The sequence below is a fragment of the Panthera leo genome, chromosome A1 (genome assembly GCF_018350215.1).
Source record: "Panthera leo isolate Ple1 chromosome A1, P.leo_Ple1_pat1.1, whole genome shotgun sequence".
Classification (NCBI taxonomy): domain Eukaryota; kingdom Metazoa; phylum Chordata; class Mammalia; order Carnivora; family Felidae; genus Panthera; species Panthera leo.
The window spans coordinates 25239733-25260042 of record NC_056679.1 but is presented as its reverse complement, the minus strand read 5'-3'; the positions used below and the strand labels follow the sequence as shown (position 1 = coordinate 25260042).

General features: G+C 39.4%; 1 protein-coding gene across 2 annotated transcripts in view; it reads left to right on the top strand.

Moving 5' to 3' along the window:
- Nucleotides 1–2241: 2241 nt before the first annotated feature.
- COG3 (component of oligomeric golgi complex 3) overlaps nucleotides 2242–20310 on the top strand; it is a 69285-nt gene continuing 51216 nt past the window's right edge. The window contains exons 1-8 of one of the 2 annotated variants that reach the window (XM_042921368.1): nucleotides 2242–2557; nucleotides 10662–10808; nucleotides 12971–13032; nucleotides 14279–14444; nucleotides 15096–15170; nucleotides 16420–16512; nucleotides 17493–17618; nucleotides 18917–18997. In XM_042921368.1, the coding sequence (XP_042777302.1) occupies nucleotides 2384–2557; nucleotides 10662–10808; nucleotides 12971–13032; nucleotides 14279–14444; nucleotides 15096–15170; nucleotides 16420–16512; nucleotides 17493–17618; nucleotides 18917–18997 (924 nt within the window). In that variant the 5' untranslated portion in view covers nucleotides 2242–2383. The remainder of the gene's footprint in view (nucleotides 2558–10661; nucleotides 10809–12970; nucleotides 13033–14278; nucleotides 14445–15095; nucleotides 15171–16419; nucleotides 16513–17492; nucleotides 17619–18916; nucleotides 18998–20310) is intronic. The other variant, XM_042921299.1, reaches the window with a different exon arrangement.

The window sequence follows — 20310 nt, the reverse complement described above, 5'->3', positions numbered from 1 at the left end:
AAAAGTTTATATAGAAGCCTACATTGGGTTCAGTCATGTATTCAGTCCAGATGGTCTCAACACATATTGCTCTCTCAAGGTCATGTCCTTGAAAACAGCGTCCACTGTGTGAACGGTGGACAAAAGGTACATTCCAAGAAGAGGCGAGGAGCCTCTGATTGCCAGAGTCCAGTTCTCAGGTCAGTTGTGGTCATGTCTTCTCAATGACCTCCTCTCACACTTTAGTATTATGAATCACCACTTACTAAACGTATTTTAAAGAATTAAACATAATTGTTAGGAAGTAGAGTGATCGTGGATTTAGGAAAATCTGCAATAGGAACACATTTGGGAGAGGGGCACTTGGGTAGCTCAGTTGGTTGACCGTCTGACTCTTAGTTTCTGCTCAGGTCATGATCCCAGAGTTGTGGGATCAAGCCCCATGTTGGGCTCCACAATGAGCGTGGAGCCTGCTTGAGATTCTCTCTCTCTCTCTCTCTCTCTCTCTCTCTCTCTCTGTGGCCCAGCCCCACTCACTTTCTCTCTCTAAAATAAAAAAATAAACATTAAAAAAAGAACTTGGGAGAAAAAATGTTTGTATTTGGATGAATATAAAAGGATGATGTTTGGTGAAAAATTGACATCACAAAACTCAACAGAACCGTATTTCTGAAATTTCTGGAACTAGAGATCAGTCTGGATAGAAGACAAAGTGTGTTTCAGATACTTCAACAAGAAGATCAACCTGTCTCAACATATCTACAAGATGACTTTCTTTAGGAAATAGTGGTGGAATGGTTTGATGGGGAAACAGTGATTAAAAAAAAAAAAAGAAGAGAAAAAAACATAATTAGTAATTCCAACCAGCTTCGTTTATGTAGATTCGTGTTTTCTACAACATGAGAGTTTTAACTCTTGACTTTGAGAGAATTTTAGACGTCAGAAATGTTGCAAAAGTAGTACAGAGTTCAGGTGTGCCTTTCATTCAGCTTCCCCCAATGTTATCATCTTACATAACCACATACAATAATCAAAACTGGGAAATTAACATTGGTGCAGTACTATTACCTAAATTATAGACATTATTAAAATATCTATATTTTGTTCTACAGTTTTCCCTTTTTCTGTCCCAGGATCGAATCCAAATTCCTACACTGTATCCAGCTGCCATGGCTCCCTCATCTCCTTCAATGTGTAACATTCCCTTGGTTTTTTCCTTGTCTTTTATGACATTAACACCTTTGACGAATACTGTTAAACTGCTTTGCAGGTTATCCCTCATTTTTAGTTTATCTGATGTTTTTTCATGATTAGAATGTAGTTTTGCATTTTTGGAAAGGATTCATGGTGATGATGTTGACTTCCGTGGCTTGCTTAAGGTAATACTTGCCAGGTTTTTCCACTGTAAAGTTAATATCCCTCCCCCCATTGCTATTAATAAATATCTTGCGGAGATCATTTGATACAATTTGTTTCTCCTCAAAGTTTCACGCATTAATTTTAGAATCCATTCTTAGATCTTGCCTGCCAATTATTACTATTTTCCCTCATTCTACATTTATTGATTGGAATTCCTCTGTAGAGTTATCCCTTCTCCCCTGCTTATTTATTCAATCATTTATTTATCAATATGGACTCACAGATATTTATTTTATTCTATAAGTTATAGAATATATAACTTTTATTTTACATATATGCAATACCATAATTGTTCTGTTGCTCAAAAACTACATGATTTAAGTGACAGAATAGTATTTCAATTACATGTCTGTGCCATGAATTAATCCAGTTCTTCAATGTTGGGCATTTAGGTTGTTTCCAGTTATCTAGTATTATTAATGGTGTTTGATATTCAGAAATCTTTTGAATTCTTATGTGTTTTCTGAAGTTGGCTTTCTTGCTGGATGTTGGAAACTTTTATACTGTGATCGTGATCTAGGCGGTGGAAGCTGTCACATGTCTCCACGGAAATCAGAGACCGCATACCCCACCCAGACTACTCGGCAGTGAGCAGAAGCAGTGAGTAGATCCGGGAGCCCAGGAGGACCTCTGCCGGCAGGGTCACGTAGCTCAATTGTCAATAACCTGAACACACATTACAATAAAGTTATTGAAGGTGAGGGAGAGACTTCCGGTAGGGGCACATCTATTTCCGTCAGGGCCCACATTCTTCTCCCTCTACGCCTTCCCAACCGGAAATATTTGTACCCCGTTTAGAGCCACGTCTGTTCTGGTCTCGGTCCCGCCCACACACACTGTAGAAGCACTTCCGGAGTCGGGGTATTCCGCTCCGCCCCGCCGCCGGTGCCTTGCTGGAAGCCCCGGCTCCCCCGGAAGTGGCCAGGGCCTGTCTGTCGGGGTCCCCTCCACCCCGCTGCTGTTGAGGGCCGCAGGGGCGGCGGCGATGGCGGAGGCGGCGCTCTTGCTGCCGCCTGAGGCGGCGGCAGAGCGGGGCGCTCGGGAGAAGCTGGCTCTCTGGGATCGGAGACCCGACACGACGGCGCCGCTGACCGACAGGCAGACGGACTCGGTGTTGGAGCTGAAGGCGGCGGTGGAGAACCTGCCTGTGCCGGCCGAGGTGAGGTGACGGGCTGGGACTGGGCTGGGGCGGCGACAAAGCGAGCTGGGATGCTTCTTCGGCGTGCCGGTGGGCCCCGGCCTTGCAGACTCTTGCCCGCGGTCTCTTCTCCCTCCTCCCCGGCCACGGTGGCGGCTCCGGTGGGAGAGGCGCCTCCCCCTCCCGGGCTGTCAGGCCTGGCTCTGCCGGCGACCGCCAACTCTACTCTCGCACGGGGACGACTGCGGGGGCGTCCAGTGGCTGGTGTTGGCGGGCACCCAGCCCTCCGCCTGCGGTGTGGGACGGTTGGCTGGGAGCCTTGCCGTGGGCGTCTTGCCCCAGGTATCCGTGCTGTCAGCTGAGGCATAATCCTGCTGCCCACCATCTCCCGGGAGAGGGCACCGACCCCCGAAGTGCTTTGCTTCAGGACAACCTCCTTATTAGTATTCATTTACCGCCTTAGTGGATAACCCAGCTTCCTTTTTTCCATGGGGCACTTGGAGAGACAAAAACTTGATTCCGAGTGAGGGTTTCATTCAGCGCACACAGAGCAATGAGCTCTCCATCAAGTGCAGATTATGGGAGATCGATTTATCTGACCTGTAGCCGAGCAATAGAAAAGAATTTTCTTTGAAAGCTGGGTCAGTACATTATTAGGTAATGCTGGCTTTCGGTGGTGTCAGTGTTTTTAATCCTAGTTATTATTGGGTTGTTATGCATGTTATCGCTTGTGCAATTCAGTTCAAGTAGTTACAGTATCAAAAAGAACATCTTATGAATTGTCAGATGGACAGACTTTTTTCTGGTTTGAGGGCCAGGTTTAGGATTATTGTTTTATTAATAATGATTTTTTTTTTTTTAATGTTGGAAGCAGTCATTTTACAGGATTTGGGATTGTGTCCAAAGGTGGATTGTTTTTAGAGACTTAAACTATTTTTTTCTACCCTCAAGTTTTAGAGAGTAAGAACTTTGAAAGTTCACTTTCACTGTCAACGTCCTCTGCCATAAAATACAGGTGTTCTTTCTTGGGTTTCTCTGTTCACCTGTAGGATGCAATGTTGAAATAAACGAGGAAACAGGTGGAAATTTCTTTGACTTGGCTATCAAAGTCTTTTATGCTTTGGATAACAGAAGTTGTTTGCTCTATAAATGTTCCAGTCCGGTTATAGTTGATTTGGCCTGTTACAGAAGCAGGATGCTTGGGCATCACAGCACCTGTGGGGAACATAGTCCACAAGAAAAGTAACCCAATTTGCTTTTATTGTCTTAGCTCATAAACTATTACTATTCTCGTTGAACACAAAGGAAAGGTTTTGGAGTGAAGTAAATGGAATCTTTCGTTTTCATCCTATTTTTTTTTTTTTTTCATATTTATGCAGCATAGTATCCACATTAATCTCATGCAGTTGTTTAACATATATTTTGTGCCTGTTCTGGGCTAGGAATTGAGAATAGAAAGATAAGCAAATCAAGCTCCCTAGCTTCATGGAGCTAACATAATTGTGATCATGAGCTTGTAGAAAAGAACAGGGTAAGTTCAGACAATGACCCATGGTATAAGGAAAATAAAACAAGATAGTATGACGGAAAGGGATTGAGGTATGCTCTAGGCAAGGAAGGAAGCCTCTCTAAGAAAGTGACAGTCTAAGGCGAGAACTCATGGTGGAAAACAAAATGCCAGCCTTGCAAAGATTAGAGAAGTAACCTTCCAGGTGGAGGAAAAAGCAATGCAAAGTCACAGGTGGGAGATGAGCTTGACAGGTTCAAGGGTTGAGTGAAGGTGTTCTGGTATATGCAGTGTACGTATGGGATTTCTGTGAGAATGAAATGGCCTTTATCTTCCTGTCTGGGGCATCTGTCAGGGGGATCATTGTTTTTCAGCTATCTGTAGCCCTTGTTTCCCTTTACTAAAAGTGTTTCTATGTCTGATGGGAAGACTGGAATTGAATTTTTTTATCTGTTACCACTCTTTTTTTGTTTTTAATGTTTATTTCTAGAGAGAGCGTAAGCACAAGTGGGGGAGGGGTACGCACACACACACACAGAGAGAGAGAGAGAGAGAGAGAGAGAGAGGCGGGGGGAGGGGGGGGGAGGGAGAGAGAGAATCCCAAGCAGGCTCCATGCACTGTCAGCATGGAACCCAACACACGAACTGAACTGTGAGATCATGACCTGAGCCGAGATTAAGAGTCGGATACCAACCGACTGAGCTACCCAGGTTCCCCTGTCTGTTACCACTCTGAACACTGGTGCTGAAAAAAGAATGGCTCAGTTTTTATTTTCTCCAAACAGTGTATCTGTAAAGGATTTTCTGCAGTGTTTCACAGTTCTCACAAGATAAATTACTTCCTGAACAGCTGGCACTGAGCAAGTTAGTTGAATAGCAAAAGGCCAGCTGATGCTTCAGTAAATCCCGTAAAGCTGTTAACTTTTTTAGAAAATATCTTTCTCTTTTACGAAGAGGAACTAGTCATATTTTGGAAAGAAGTTATATCTTTCTCTTTTTTTGGTGTTAGATAAAAGAATTTGAAGTAGAATATTAGGTAGACTGGCTTCTTGCAGCCAAGATTCATCTGTTTTAGTAGTGAGGGCCTTTTGCTTTCTGCTGAATTTAGTAGTTCTTAATAAATGCCGCAATAATTAACCCTGAAATTTACCTGAAATGAATTGTAACTTGTTTTCCTAAAGACTGTGTGTTCTTAGTATATTTAACTTCTCTGAGCCTGTTTTTTTCTTTAAAAAATGGGGATTATAATATACTTACTGTCTGATGAGGGGTTGTGATTGTGAGAATTTAGTGAAATCATGTATGTTAAGTGCACATGGCAAGCGAGCTGTAAGTACTGTATTATTCATATGCTTTTCTCCCCACATGATTGATAACTTGAAAGAGTAGATTAGAATCTTGTGATCCTATGCTGGTATAGGTGTCACTCAGACCAAAGGTAAGAAAAGAAAACGTTAAGTGCCTTGAAGGTTCTGAGATTCCATCTATACGTCTTCAATGATTTGCTTCAAACAGAGAAAGTAACATCAGGTTTCATTTAGGGAATGAATTGTTTAGATTATGAAAGTGATTTTCTCCAACCCGGAAATGTACAAGAAATAAAGTTCGGGAGAGAAAGGTGTATTTGGTTTTTTCCTGGACCTGCTTAGCTGGTCAGGCAAGGTTGATTGTTTATTATAATTATTATTTAATATGTTAACGTACCATTTGCATAACTATACAATAGCTCTCTAGGACTGACAGTTAGGTACCTAGATTTGTGCTCTTCTCTCTGATGGTAAATGCTCCATCTGGAAGCTAGCACGGTATAGTATGCCAGAGGACTGAGGAGTGAATGAGTTAATGAGAGTCAGTTTTTTTACTTATTTATTTTTTTAAATAATCTCTGCACCCAACATGGAGCTTGAGCTCGAACTCACGACTCTTGAGATCCAGGGTCTATGCTCTACTGACCGAGCCAGCCAGGAGAGGCAGGAGTGAATGAGAGGTCAGAACAGGAAAGTTTGTGACCCCAGCACACCCCTTCTTGCTTTTCCATTCTATTCCAGGTGCTTTAAGAAAAGAAGACAGCTGAAGAAATGTACCTAATGGGGCCAGTTTTTCATTCTCTTTTAAAAAGTAACTTGTTTTGTTTCTTTAAAAAATTGTTTCTTAGAATTAGTTGCAGTTGGGGGCGCCTGGGTGGCTCTGTCAGTTAGCTTCCGACTTTGGCTCAGGTCATGACCTCACGGTTCGTGAGTTCGAGCCCTGCGTCAGGCTCTATGCTGACAGCTCAGAGCCTGGAGCCTGCTTCAGATTCTGTGTCTCCCTTTCTCTGTCCCTCCCCCGCTCACACTCTGTCTCTCAAAAATAAATAAACATTAAAAAAAAAAAAAGTAGTTGTTTCAGTTAATGTGGCTTCTCGCTTGCTTGGTTTGAGAGAAAATGGTTTTGTATTAGTGAGTACAAGGGAACAGGACGGGAAGCCTCCTTCTGCTTCTGGTATTTAAAAGTCCTCATGCTTGAAAAGTAGTTAGTATTTGTACATGAAGTAACCAAATAGAATGTTTTTTCATATATTCACGTGATCATGTTTACTCACAACATCTAGACTACAGACTTTGTCTGGAATATCTACACTACCTTCTCAAGTATCTGGAGTTTTCATATGATTTTGTTTTGTAAAGTAAATTAGAAGATAAATATTTTTTTAAACGTTCATTTATTTTGAGAGAGAGTACACGAGCAGGGGAGGGGCAGACAGAGAGAGAGAAAGAGAGAGAATCCCCAGCAGGTTCTGTGCTGTCAGTGCGGAGCCTGAACAACTGGAGGCTTCAACTCACAAACCATGAGGTCTTGACCTGAGCCAAAATCAAGAGTCGTCGCTTAACTGACTGAGCCTGATATATTTTTGCTTTTGACATTTATCTTTCTGAGTGATTAAAAATAAAAAAAATTATCGGGGCGCCTGGGTGGCTTAGTCGGTTAAGCTGCCGACTTCGGCTCAGGTCACGATCTCGCGATCCATGAGTTCGAGCCCCGCGTCGGGCTCTGGGCTGACAGCTCAGAGCCTGGAGCCTGTTTCAGATTCTGTGTCTCCCTCTCTCTGACCCTCCCCCGTTCATGCTCTGTCTTTCTCTGTCTCAAAAATAAATAAACGTTAAAAAAAAAAAATTAAAAAAAAAATAAATAAAATTACCATATTTGCTTTTATTTTAACTATTTCTAGAGCCTTTAGTTTTTTTGTTGGCTTGTTTTTAATATCCATTTTTCCATCTGGTATTATGTTCCATCTGCTTTTGAAGAACTGCCTTTAATATTTCTTGTAGTACAAGACTGTTGGAAATGCATTTTCTCAGCTTTGTTTAAACAGCCCTTTTCATTTAAAAAAGATACTCTGCTAGATTACGAATTCTGGATTGATGGTTTTTTCTTTTATTTCTTAAAAGATTTGTTTAATTTCTGGTGAGAAGTCTGTTGTAATTCTTTTAATTCTTCATTCTTCTGTATATAATATGTCTTTTCTCCTATGTCTTCTAGCATATTTTTTTAAACTTTATTTTTAGGAGTTTGAATATCATGTGTGTACATGTGTATTTGTGTGTGTGTGTGTGTGTGAGAGAGAGAGAGAGAGAGAGAGAGAGAGAGATTGATTCTGCTTGGGATTCTCTGAGCTTCTCAGAACTGTAGTTTGCTGTCTTTTATTGGAAATGTTTCAACTATTATCTTTTAAAAAATTTTTTTTCTACCCTGTTCTCTCTCCTTTTGGGATTCTATTTATACATGTACTAGGTAATATGATGCCATCTCCGTGTTCTTGGATATTGTGTTTGGTTTTTATTTATTCACCCTGTTTCCGCTTTATGTTTCTTATTGGGTGATTTTAGTGCACTGTGTTCAAGTTCACTGAGTCTTTACCTGTCTTGAATGTACTGATGAGCACATTGCAGCAGCACTCTGTCCAGCTTTCCTTACCTTAGCCCAGTCTCCCGGTGCTTTCTGGTATGTTTTCAAATCTGAGCCTGACCCACCTCTCCTTCCCCCTTAGCTATTGTGTGAACATTGAGGATCGCATGACATGTTTGACTTTTGTCACAGTCTGAATAGAAGTAAATTTTACTACTAATGAAATCCAATTTTACAAAGATAGCTTATGGGGGTGCCTGGGTATCTCAGTTGGTTAAGCACTCGACTCCTGAATTTGGCTCCGGTTATGATCTCGCGGTCGTGAGATTGAGCTCTGCGTCAGGCTCTGCACTGAGTTTGGAGCCTGCTTAGGATTCTTTCTCTCCCTCTCTCTCTCTGCCCCTCCCTTACTTGCACGCATGCATACGCATGAGTGTGCATGCTCTCTTTCTCAAAATAAACACTTAAACGTTAAAAAAAAAAGATAGCCTAAGGACTATTCTTTCCCCAAGAGCACTATCGATTCTGATTTATAGATTTGCTTACTCTGTTATTGCTCATAAATAGGGATAATAATAAAAGGATAAATGACAGTAGCTTAGATTTATTGAGTGTTTACTGTGTGACAAGCATGATGCTAAATACATGTAGTATTGTCTCTGGTGGGTTACCTCCCCCCTCTCCGAGGAGGCGGCTTGTTGTGGTAACTGGGATGGCTCCACAGAGCAGGAGTAGTGTGACTTAGCACAGCTTCCTCTGCCTCCAGACTAAGAGCTGGAATTGAAATGAAATAATTAGGCCCTTTTACCTTCCGAACCCCTGGTGGCAGCACACGGTTGCTGATGACGCTTTGGACTCCAGATAGATTCTCACTGGATTTGAGAAACTTAATTCTTCGTGTGCCATAGTCCTTTTATATTGAAGGATTATGTCACCATTCAGGAAGGGTTACATGAACAGGTGATACCCTTAATAAGAGGTATTTATGTTTACTCATGACCTCCTGGCTCTTGAGTCAGAGTCATTTGTGGGGAGGAGGCAGATTGAGGATGTTGCTGAACATTTTTTTTTTGGTCTGCAGCTTCCCAGCAGTTCAGGAAGCCTGTTTTCCCACACCCGTGTTTTCTTTTTTCCCTAGTGGCTTCAGGATACAGATATTGTAGTTCCTATTTTGCAGAAAAGAAATCGAGGATTAGGAGCATTAGGTAATTTGCCCATCGTCACACAGCTTATAAGTGAGCAGGAGCAGTGTTCAAACCAGGCTGGACCATAACACGCTTCCCCATGCCAGAAGGTATAGCCCCACTTGAACTCAGGACAGAAACGCCTATTTTGGGGGTGCCTGAGTGGATGTCTGACTCTTGATTTTGGCCCAGGTCATGATCCCAGGGTTGTGGGATTGAACCCCACATTAGGCTCTGTGCTGAGTGTGGAACCTGCTTGAGGTTCTCTCTCTCTCTCTCTCTCTCTCTCTCTCTCTCTCTCTCCCTCTCCCTCTCCCCCCCTCCCCCTACCTCCCTCAGCTCCTTCCCAACGCACTTATTTCTGTCTATAAAATTAAAAAAATTTTTTAAAGCCTGTTTTTAAAGGGTTGTATTTCTCTCTAATTTTTTTCTTTTTAATTTTTTAAAAAGTTTTATTCATTTTTAAGAGACAGAGAGAGACAAGAGTGTGAGGGAGGGGCAGAGAGAGGCGAAGGCTCCAGGCTCTGAGCTGTCAGCACAGAGGCCGACAAGGGGCTTGAACCCACAAACTGTGAGATCATAACCTGAGCCGAAGTCGGACACTTAACTGACGGAGCCACCCAGGCGCCCCAAAGGGTTGTATTTCTAAATTAGTGATGGTGCATTGTTCATCTGGCTTTTTTTTAAGCTTTGAAGATAAAAGCCTGTCTTCAGAAGAAATCCTTGTGTCTGGAAAAACAGGGGCAATTTCCTAAGGCCCTGGGTCAAAATTTTCTGTAGATGGGCCTTAAATGTTATGCCCTAAGGACTAAAAACTGGAATTGAAACATTTAGGCCTTTTTACCTCATCCTTCATCCACACTCCCTTTATTTGAGGTCTAAAATTAGTACGTCTGTGTGACTTATAGGTAAATTAACACCTAGGCTATCTTTAGTAGTGGAGAACTGGAAAGCATTGTAGGTCAAAGTATTTGATGGTGTCAAAATGAGGCCTTCTGAGGGGGTCTTTCGAAACCGACGGGGAGTTCTGAGATGGTTTCTCCTCAGTTACAGTTTCAGAATTTACCACCAAGAAGGTGTGGGCGAAGTGTGCCAATGGTAGAAATGGCAGAAGGAGGTCATGTTTATTGATAGTTAATTCTTGGGTGTGATTTATTTTCTGTTGGCAAGCATTAATGAGGCCAGGCTCTTTTGTTAGATCCTGGGAAAGGCAAGCTACTTTCAACAGCATACAGGTTTTTGCCTTTGGTGCCAGTTCATGAGGTTCAAGTAAGAAAACGTGTGTTGATTAGCACAGATTCACTGCCAGTATTAGAAGGGCAACTCAAAAATCATACCTGACTCTCGGTGCAATAACCGTATTACGTTTACGTTTTGAGGCTAGCATTTAATAGAAAGAGCCTAGCTGTAAGTGTTACTGTCATATGGCAGTTATTAGCCTCAAATGATCTTCCGAAACAAGTGAGATGGAATAATAACAGTCAAGAGTTTAGAGAATTTTCACGTTATTTAAATAATCTCTGTGGCTCTTTTTTTTTTTTTTTTGAAGCTTCCACTTGAAGACTTGTGCAGTTTAACATCCCAGTCGCTGCCTGCTGCAGAGCCTTCAATAGTACCTGAATCTACAGAAGACATTCTCTTGAAGGGTTTCATTTCCTTAGAAATGGAAGAAGAGAGAATTGAAACTGCACAGCAGGTGAATGGCATTGTTGTTTCTAAGGATGCTTGATTATTTTAAAGATGTCACGACAGGGCTAATGAAAAAGTGTCCTTGTTAAAAGTTCTAAACCTTTGAAGATACAGTTAACATCAGATCTTTCTAGAACATTCTCGATTTTGTGTTAGCTGTGGTTGTTTTGTAAGTGTTTTATTTTTACTTATTTCTATTTGCTTATTTATTTAAAATGTTCCATTTATTTTCGAGAGAGAGGGAGAGGGAAAACAAGCAAGGGAGGGGCAGGGAGAGAGGGGGACAGGGGTTCTGAAGTGGGCTCTGCACTGAGAGCAGTGAGCCCGGTGTGGGGCTTCAACTCCCAAATTGTGAGATCGTGACCTGAGCCGAAGTCGTACGCTCAACTGACTGAGCCACCCAGATACCTCTGTGAGTGTTTTAAATAAACCTGTTGCCCAATTGTATTTGTGATACAGATAAAGATATGATATTCCAACTTTGGATGTTGATAGCTCATCATTAAGGTTTTAATGTTTCATGCACTTTTGGCCTCCCCCAGTGTCTGCTTATGTCAGTGGGTCTCCCTAGCACGCATGTGTGTGTGCACATACACGCACGTGCACACACATACACCCCCCTCTGCTTGTTGCTAGGTAATTTCTTTTTTAAGAACCTAAAGATTCTCTTTAGGTGAACCCCTTACAGTTATTTTTTAAAATTTGCATGTGTAATCAGTCTTCCCCTGATGGCTATTTATTCCTAATCATAAACCTGAATATATAGCAGTTTCTTCCGTCACTTTTTTCCGTCTTCTTTCTGCTGTATAAAAATCAGAGCTGAGGCATTTACCAAGGAAAACAAAAAGCAAGCCTGCTGAATTGCAGATCTAGGAAGTCGAGGCAGTGTGGCAAAGTGAAAAAGAGCTCCACCTCTTGAGTTAGGCCAGCCTGGATCTGAAAGTCACCTTCTCCATCACTTACCATCTTTGTGAGTTTAGGCAAATCACTTATCCTCTGAGGCCTTTAGTTTTTGAATCTGCAAAACAAGGATGATTATATACCTATCTCATGGGATTTTTCTGAAAATTAGATAATGCATACAGTGTTTGGCAGGCACACAGTCAGAGTTCAGTGAATGATAGCTAAGGCACTTGGCAAGCCTAATATCTGGAGAGAATGAAGCATACCCTTGACTTCAGATCCAACTTGAGAATTGTGGAGCATAACCTTGCACCCTGTCTGTGAACTTATTTGGACTATTTGGAAAAAAAAAAAAAAAATCTGGGCTAAATTTGTACCCGCGTATTTTTCTGTAAATTTTTTGAAAAACTTGTATATTGAGTTATAATTTACACAATATAAAATATATCCATTTTAAGTATATAGTTTGATGAGTTTTGACAAATTTAACTCCCACAATGATCAAGCTATAAAACATTTTTATCCTTCATGCTTGTATAAGGTCAATCTTTAGCTCTTTTTATTTATTTTATTTTATTTTTTAAAGTTTGAGAGAGAGAGAAAGCACAATTGGGGGAGGGGTGGAGAGAGAGGTAGAGAGAGAGAATCCCAAGCAGGCTCTGTCCTGTCAGAGTGGAGCCTGACGCAGGGCTTGAACTCACAAACCTTGAAATTGTGACCGGAGCCAAAGTCAGATGCTTAATAGACTGTGCCCTCCACCTCTTTTTAATAATAGATATTTTTCACGACTTAGATGGTAGGGCTAGAATCCAAACCCAGGTTTAGCTAATACAGAAGTCCCATGTTGTTAAGTCACTCTGTTATATTATTTCAAAAGTTATATTTTTATAATCCTTATTAGATAACATTAATATTAACACTGATCCAAAGCCCTATGTTACCTATTCAAATTTAGCAATGTAGCAAATAGGCATTAGCCTCTTAGGAAAGAATATATATTTTTTATATTCTGTACCTTTAACCCTTATCTTTGTTTGACTCTGGATGTGGCCAATGATTTTAATATCCTTTGCTTTGCTAGCATGTAGATATTGCCTATGGAATTAAATGATCATCTCCTGGCTTAAAAATAATTATTAATGTCTGAACCACAAACAGTAAGACTTAGGTAGTGTCTACCCTTTTGACTTGCTGTTTAGCCTGTAGCCACTTTCCATTTTGTCTGTTTTAGTTTTGTTGACAATGTAATACTCTCTATTTTTCTAGTTTTTCTCATGGTTTGCAAAGCTACAAACTCAGATGGATCAGGATGAAGAAACTAAATATAGGTATGTGGCTCTTGAGTTTGTTGGCTAACCTAACTTTAAGTTTTTTTTTTTTTTAACGTTTATTCATTTTTGAGAGATGGAGAGAGACAGAGCATGAGTGGGGGAGGGTCAGAGAGAGAGGGAGACACAGAATCTGAAGCAGGCTCCAGGCTCTCAGCTGTCAGCACAGAGCCCGATATGGGACTGGAACTCACTGACCGTGAGATCATGACCTGAGCCGAAGTCAGGCACTTAACTGAGCCACCCAGGTGTCCCCTAACTTTTAGATCACAGTCATCTGCGGCATTTCATAATCTGTATCTTTAAACGAAATTAAGATACAAAGAAAACTCCAACAGCAACATTTTCTTTAAGAAGAGCTTGAGATAAGTTGTGTGATTTAAACAAATAGTTGTATCATAATTAATAGGTTAGGAGGTGCACACATTGGTTTTTAGAGAACTCTAGGAAGGTTTGAGTTCAAGTGGGAATTTTATAGGAACTCTAAGAGATGTTTATTGCTTTTCTTTCGAAGTAGTGACCCAAGAGATTTTGGGGATGCCCACCTAGATTGGGTGTAACTATGTTGTTCTGTTTGTGTATGTTGATAGCATAGGGGAAATGATGGTGCATAGTGTCGAGCTGATTTGGGGACTGTGGATTGAATAATTGCATTTATTTAACATTTATTAAGTGATGGTTACTGCTAGGTAATGTGTTAGGCTCTTTGATGTGTGATTTCAGTTAATCTTTATAGCAGTTATGTGAAGAAAGGTATTATATTATTCCTATTTTACAAATGTGCAAACTGAAGCCTGAAAATACTAAGTGACTTTCCTAATATGACTCAGTGACTCAGGTCTTCTGATTCCAAGTCCAAAATTCTTTCCATGACATCACACCGTCTCTCAAAGACATTAAGTGACCTGAGAGATTGACCTACTTAATACCCCGGGTTGGCCCTAGTGTCCCAGTCTTTGAAAGTTGAGTTGGCGATTTATTGCCTTAAATGTGAAAAGCCAGCTTGTGGCTTTAAGGCTGATTCCTTTTGTTGCTCATTGTTTCAGTGATTTTTTTTCCTCTTAAGTTTTGGAAAAGGTGTTAACATAATTTTTGGCACCTTTCTGAATATAATAAACTTCAGTGAGTAGGTCGACTCTTCTCCTGAGATTCAAGCATTTGGGGAAAAATGAGACTTTGTTGTTTATTGACTCTGCTTATTGGGGGAAAATATTATTGCCAATCCCCTTTTGGTTCTGTTTTCTAGACAGATGAGGGATTACTTGTCTGGGTTTCAGGAGCAGTGTGATGCTATATTGAATGATGTAAACAGTGCTCTTCAGCATCTGGAATCATTGCAGAAACAGTATCTTTTTGTGTCCAATAAGACAGGAACGCTACATGAAGCCTGTGAACAGCTCCTAAAAGAACAGGTAATTTGGAGTAGGGGAGAGGGCTAGTGATTATACTTAACGTTTTATTTTTAAATAGATGGATAGAATTTAATTCTGATCTCTTTAATTTCTCCAAGTATGTATTGAACTCTGCTCTGTATGAGGCCTTGTGCTAAGCATGCACATTATGACATTGCCAGCTTGTTTGTATTCTAAATAAGCTCACATGAATGTGGCAAGGCAAGCCTATGTTTTGAGCTGTTAAGTCTCAGTACAGTTTCAGAATGAAGACGATACATTAGTTTGACCCGTCCACTCTTGATTGACACTTTTCAAATAAGCAAAGTGATTATAGTAATGGTGGGGTTTATGAAAAGATGAACTGATCTAGATTGTACTTAAACTCATGATCTAAAGATAGAACATGTAAGTCACTTTATCTGAGTCTTCTCTGTATATTTTGTGTGTTTTTAAAAGGGAATTATTTATTATTTTATAAAAGATATGTAAGTTGCTGTAATAATCATCACTTAATTTGTCCACGATTGCAGAAATCTTTGAGCATTAGTCTAAAATCTTATGTCTAAAATAAACCTGTATGTCTGGTATAAATGTATTCAATGTAATTTTGAGACTGGAGTGTTGATTCTTACGTTCTTATACTGATTTTTTTCTTTTAAAAAATGCAAGTCGGAACTTGTTGATCTGGCAGAAAACATTCAACAAAAGCTTTCCTATTTTAATGAATTGGAAACTATTAACACAGTAAGCATGGTTTTGTTTTTTTTTTTACTTTTTGTAAAGTTAGTGACTTTATTTGTATTTTCCTTTCTGAATATAATCATTAAATTTATAAATTGACTTGAGTGATATTTTAACTTAATAGTTTGCTTGCAGATAGATATCCCTACTTGTACCCCATGTAGGTATCATTACCAGTTCAGATTTTTTCAAATGTGATTTAAACAGTAGTTCCTCTTAAGTTGTATTACTGTTATTAAAATCCCTTTGTCTGTTACCACAAATACAGTATCTTTATTTGTGAGCTGAAAAGATTGTGAGAGGAAGTAGTAAATTTTAAATCTTGCTGTGGTTGTGCTACTCTTAGCAATCAAAATATTTTTTAAAATAATCTCCTGTTTAGTTTGGAGTATAGTCCTTATAACGCATGCTTGTATATCAAAGTAATAGTCTCAATTAAGACTGCTGTGTAAATTACATTCCTATGTCTTCCCGGCTCATAAATTAATCATAATTACTACATATAAATGACTAAAAGTATTAAATTAATTATAATTATTATGGTTTACTACAGAGATAGAAAACTAGTAACCAGTTAATAATGGAATGCAAGGGGAAATTGTTCATTGTTAAGCTATCAAGATAAAAAATAGTTGACTGGTTTTACTTATATTTTGCATACACTTCTTTATTTACATTTTCATATTTATATAAAACATGTATGTAAAATAGTTTCATGTCTTAATGTACAGTTTTATATGTTAAGTATTAAACATTATATATATTACTTGTGTTTATGCTATTTGTATATATTTAATCATTAAACGTTTACTTATATTTTGCTTATATATTGTTTTACTTTCATAGTATGACTGCTAAACATAGTATGACTGCTAGTTAATCCTTTAACCTTGAAAAAATCGCCACTATTTGAAAGTAGGAAATTTGTGTATGTTGTACTAGAAAATGAGAAGTCTAGGTACTTGATGTGTTAATATAACATTGTACGATGCAGTAATGTAAATATTTGCAAATTTATGAAGAGCCCCTTAAAGCTCATTAGGAATAAACTAAATTAAATCACTATTACTTTTTTGTCCTTTCTTTATTATTACACATGGGCTATATTTGAGGATACTTTGATGATTCTTAAAATGTAAAGACATTAGTATAACTTATAGTCTAAAGGGAAGTATGCTAATTCTAATACATAATTTTCAACTTTTGCCTGAATATTTTTTGTGAATTAAAAAAAATTTTTTTTTCCTTAAAGAAACTGAATTCTCCTACATTGTCTGTTAATAGTGAAGGATTTATACCTATGCTGGCCAAGTTAGATGACTGTATAACATATATCTCATCTCATGTAAGTCATGATATTTTTGTATTTTTTTTAAAGTATATTTATTTATTTTTGAGAGAGAGTGCAAGTGCATGCGTGTGTGTGCCTGCACAAGCAGGAAAGGGGGCAGGGAGAGAGAGGGAGAGAGAGGGTCCCAAACAGGCTCTGAGCTGTCAGCATGGAGCCCGACACAGGACTTGAACTCACGAACTGTGAGATCATGACCTAAGCCAAAATCAAGAGTTGGGTGTTTAACTAACTGAGCTATCCAGGCGCCCCTGTTCCTGTATGTTTTTAAGAAATCTTAACATTCACATTATATTACTTCCTATGTTATAAAGTATTTCTTCTGAAGGGAAACAGGGTATCTGTAATATACTTGAAGAAAAACTGTAGCAAATTCTTAGTCATTGTCAGTAGTGATGTAAAAAAAGTACTTTCAGCTGCTGAGGCAACCTCTGGAACAGAAAGGGATCCTGGCTGACACAGGTATAGCCACCTAAAAGGATGGGTGATTTTTAGGCTTTTGACTTCCTGGTGTTCTAGATACTTCTTTGGAAACAGGAAGTGTTACTTGGGAGGAAATAAAGGAACAGGCCCTTTGATTTCATCACCCTCCTTGTATCCCCCAAGGATTTATAGCTGTACAGGTTTTCCCCACTATCTGAAAGCAGAATGTTCCTATGAAACCTTTTGTAAATCAAAATGTCCTAAAGTGAAGAAGCAGTTACCATTTCATAAAAGTGAAAATCCTCATTGGATTTCTTTTGGTTAACAAAAACGGGTACTATTGTAGGTCTTTTGTAAAAGTGAAGTGACATAAAGTGAACTTTTGGTTGAAGGGGAATTAGGGGAGAAGCCCGTATTCGTCTTCGTCAAGCTTACAGTCTATATAAGACCTTTTGAACATCATATATAGCTTTACTTTCAGGACAGGTTTGTTTTCGTAGTTGGCTGGGCCAGTGTTTGTTTCCTCTTTGTAAATCTTTCCCTTTCCTTTATAGCCACATTTTAAAGATTATCCTGTATATTTGCTGAAGTTTAAGCAGTGTCTTTCGAAAGCCTTGCACCTCATGAAGACATACACTGTGAACACGCTACAGAACCTCACCAGTCAGTTATTGAAAAGGGTGAGTTAACTGGTGAGGTCGTTCCTTTCTTTTCTTTTTCTTTTCTTATTCATTCATTTACCTTCCATAATCTTAAATGTAAGGTTAGTACTTAGTACCTCTAGAAACTTTTTTTTTTTAAACATTTTGTTAAATAGGACTACGCATCACAGTTTTATTTAGAATAGAAAAAAATGGCTGTATTATATCTGTTCATCAGAATCTTATTTTCAAAGAATATTTAATAATGTGAGAAGTACTCATTACTATTGGTAAACAATAAGGTTCGAACCATTTGTCACTTAAAACATTTTATCTTCATGAAAATATTGGAAATACAGCAAAATGATAAAACTAGTTCTGTCTTAGGGGTAGGATTACATATGATGGATACTTTGAGTCTTTTTTTTTTTTTTTTACATATGGTAGATAATTTAATTTTCTGTGTTTAACAAATGTATTTTCATTGAGAGCCTTCTCAGTGGTTGGTATTGTACTGGGAACTGTACAATAGTGAGAAGGAACCAGCGAGGTCCCTGCCCTCATGGATAATTCAGAAGAAATAATCAGCGAAGAAGGAAACAAACAAACAAATTACAGGTCATAGTAGATGCTAGGTGGAAAATGAGCAGAGAGTTAGGTTAGAAAATTAAGAGTGCAGCTAGCTAAGATGCTCACTGAACATATAAGAAAATAAAATCATAAAGACTATGCATTTTATGTTTTAAGCTTACTTTTCAAAGCACATGAAATATCTTCTTGAACTTTTAGTTCAAAGCCTCTGATTTTCGGGTTGTGTTTTACTGTCCATATTGTTCGTAGCTGACATGAAGGCCAGACTATATAATTTTTCTGTTTTGTAAGATTTTGAATAAGTTTAGGAAATGAATAGCTAATCAGTGCTAGAACCTACAATGTACCAGTAACTAGTGCCTTACTGTTGAGCTGCATAACACCTTTATGACTAATCTGCATTTAATGGATGTGCTGAATCTTCGAGAGGTCCAGTGATGTGGCCATTATCCTGCTGTCAGTAAGTGACTGAGTGTGAATCTGAATTCAGCTCTGTTTACCACCAAAATTCATGCAGCATAGGGTAAATTTTAGTTATGAAGAGGAAGGAGATGACAGTTCCACCCAAGCATGTCTCATTTGTAGCAATAATACTAATATGTAATCTGTCTTTGAGATTTTTCTCTGTAAGCTTTTGGTTGGTATACAGGCCCAGCAGTAGCCATTTAAAATGGTTGGTGTCATATTTTCGGAATGATTATTTGTTGCTAATTATCTTCCTTCCCTGCCCTTCCCCGTGTCTCTAGGATCCTGCATCTGTACCCAATGCAGACAATGCCTTCACATTATTTTATGTGAAATTTCGAGCTGCTGCTCCCAAAGTCAGAGTAAGTCTATTGACGTAAATAGGATATTGCTATGAAGTTTATTTAGCCAGCCCTTTGAGGCTCTGCTGTATGTTAGACCTTTTGCTTATACCAGGAAAATGAATACAAATGAAAGGTAGGCACTGTCTTTCCACATTACAGTAGCGTACCTTAGAGGTGCCTTAAGAGCACAGAACAGGAGACACTTAGCTCTTCCCGTGATGCTCAGGGAAGGTTTCTAGGTGAAAGTGATATTTGACCGAAAGGAGCACAGATTTATAGCAGGCTTGAGGGGATTGGTAAGGGTGCTTCATGCAGAGAAGACGGCACGTAGAGGGATGGTTGTAGCCACACTTATTTTGGCAGAGCTGCCTGTAACTTGTGACCAGAACACAGGACGTTGGTAACGTGTGATGGGGAAAAAAAGACAGGAAAGATGGTAGAGATCGTTTCACAAGGGGCGTCACGTGTCATGCCAATTCAGGACAAGCGGAGAGCTAGTGGAGTATTTAATTTTTTCAAGTTTGTTTATTTTGGGAGAGAGCGAGAGAGCACGGGAATGTGTGCAAGTGAGGGGAGGGCAGAGAGAGGGAGAGAGAGAGAACCTCAAGTAGGCTCTGCACTGTCAGCTCAGAGCATGATTCGCGGCTCAAACCCATGGCCTGTGAGCTGAAGTCAGACGCTTGACCAGCTGAGCCGCCCAGGCCCCCCTGGTGAAGTATTTTAGACAGGAGAATGATTTGGTCAGATTTGCCATTTCTTTAGCTTAAGGATGCTCTTCGAAGACGGATTATGGCGAAGCAAGATTTGAGACAGGGAGGCCTGATCAACAAAGAAGATTTTGCACTAGTCCATGAGAAATAGGGGTTGATTAAGCTGTTCCCAATCTTGAGGTTGGGAACATGTGCCTTACTTATTCTCCTTAGCACAGTGGCTGGTACTTATGTGCTAAATATTTGCCTTGATAGAGTGATTAGAAATGGAGGGTGTAGAAAGTAGGTCTGTGTGTCAGTATTTACATATTTAATAACATAGCCAAGATACAGTTGACCAGCTGGTACATGTATCTTTTTCCTGTTCCTTGTGAAGATATTAGAAAGAGTAGTCTACTTTTGCTGACTGACTCAATCCCTTTCTTGTTTCCCTCCCAGAGTTAGTTGAAAGGGGTTTTTTGTTTTTTGAAATAAGAGAAACTTGGTCTTATTTATAGAAGATACAGGAGAAGGGTGGTTCATTGATGGTAAGAGGTTTAGATTGTGCCTGATTGGTTGCTTTTGCTTAGTAGTCGAATACCAGTGGTAAAAATTTGATTAGAGAAGAAATGGTATAGATAG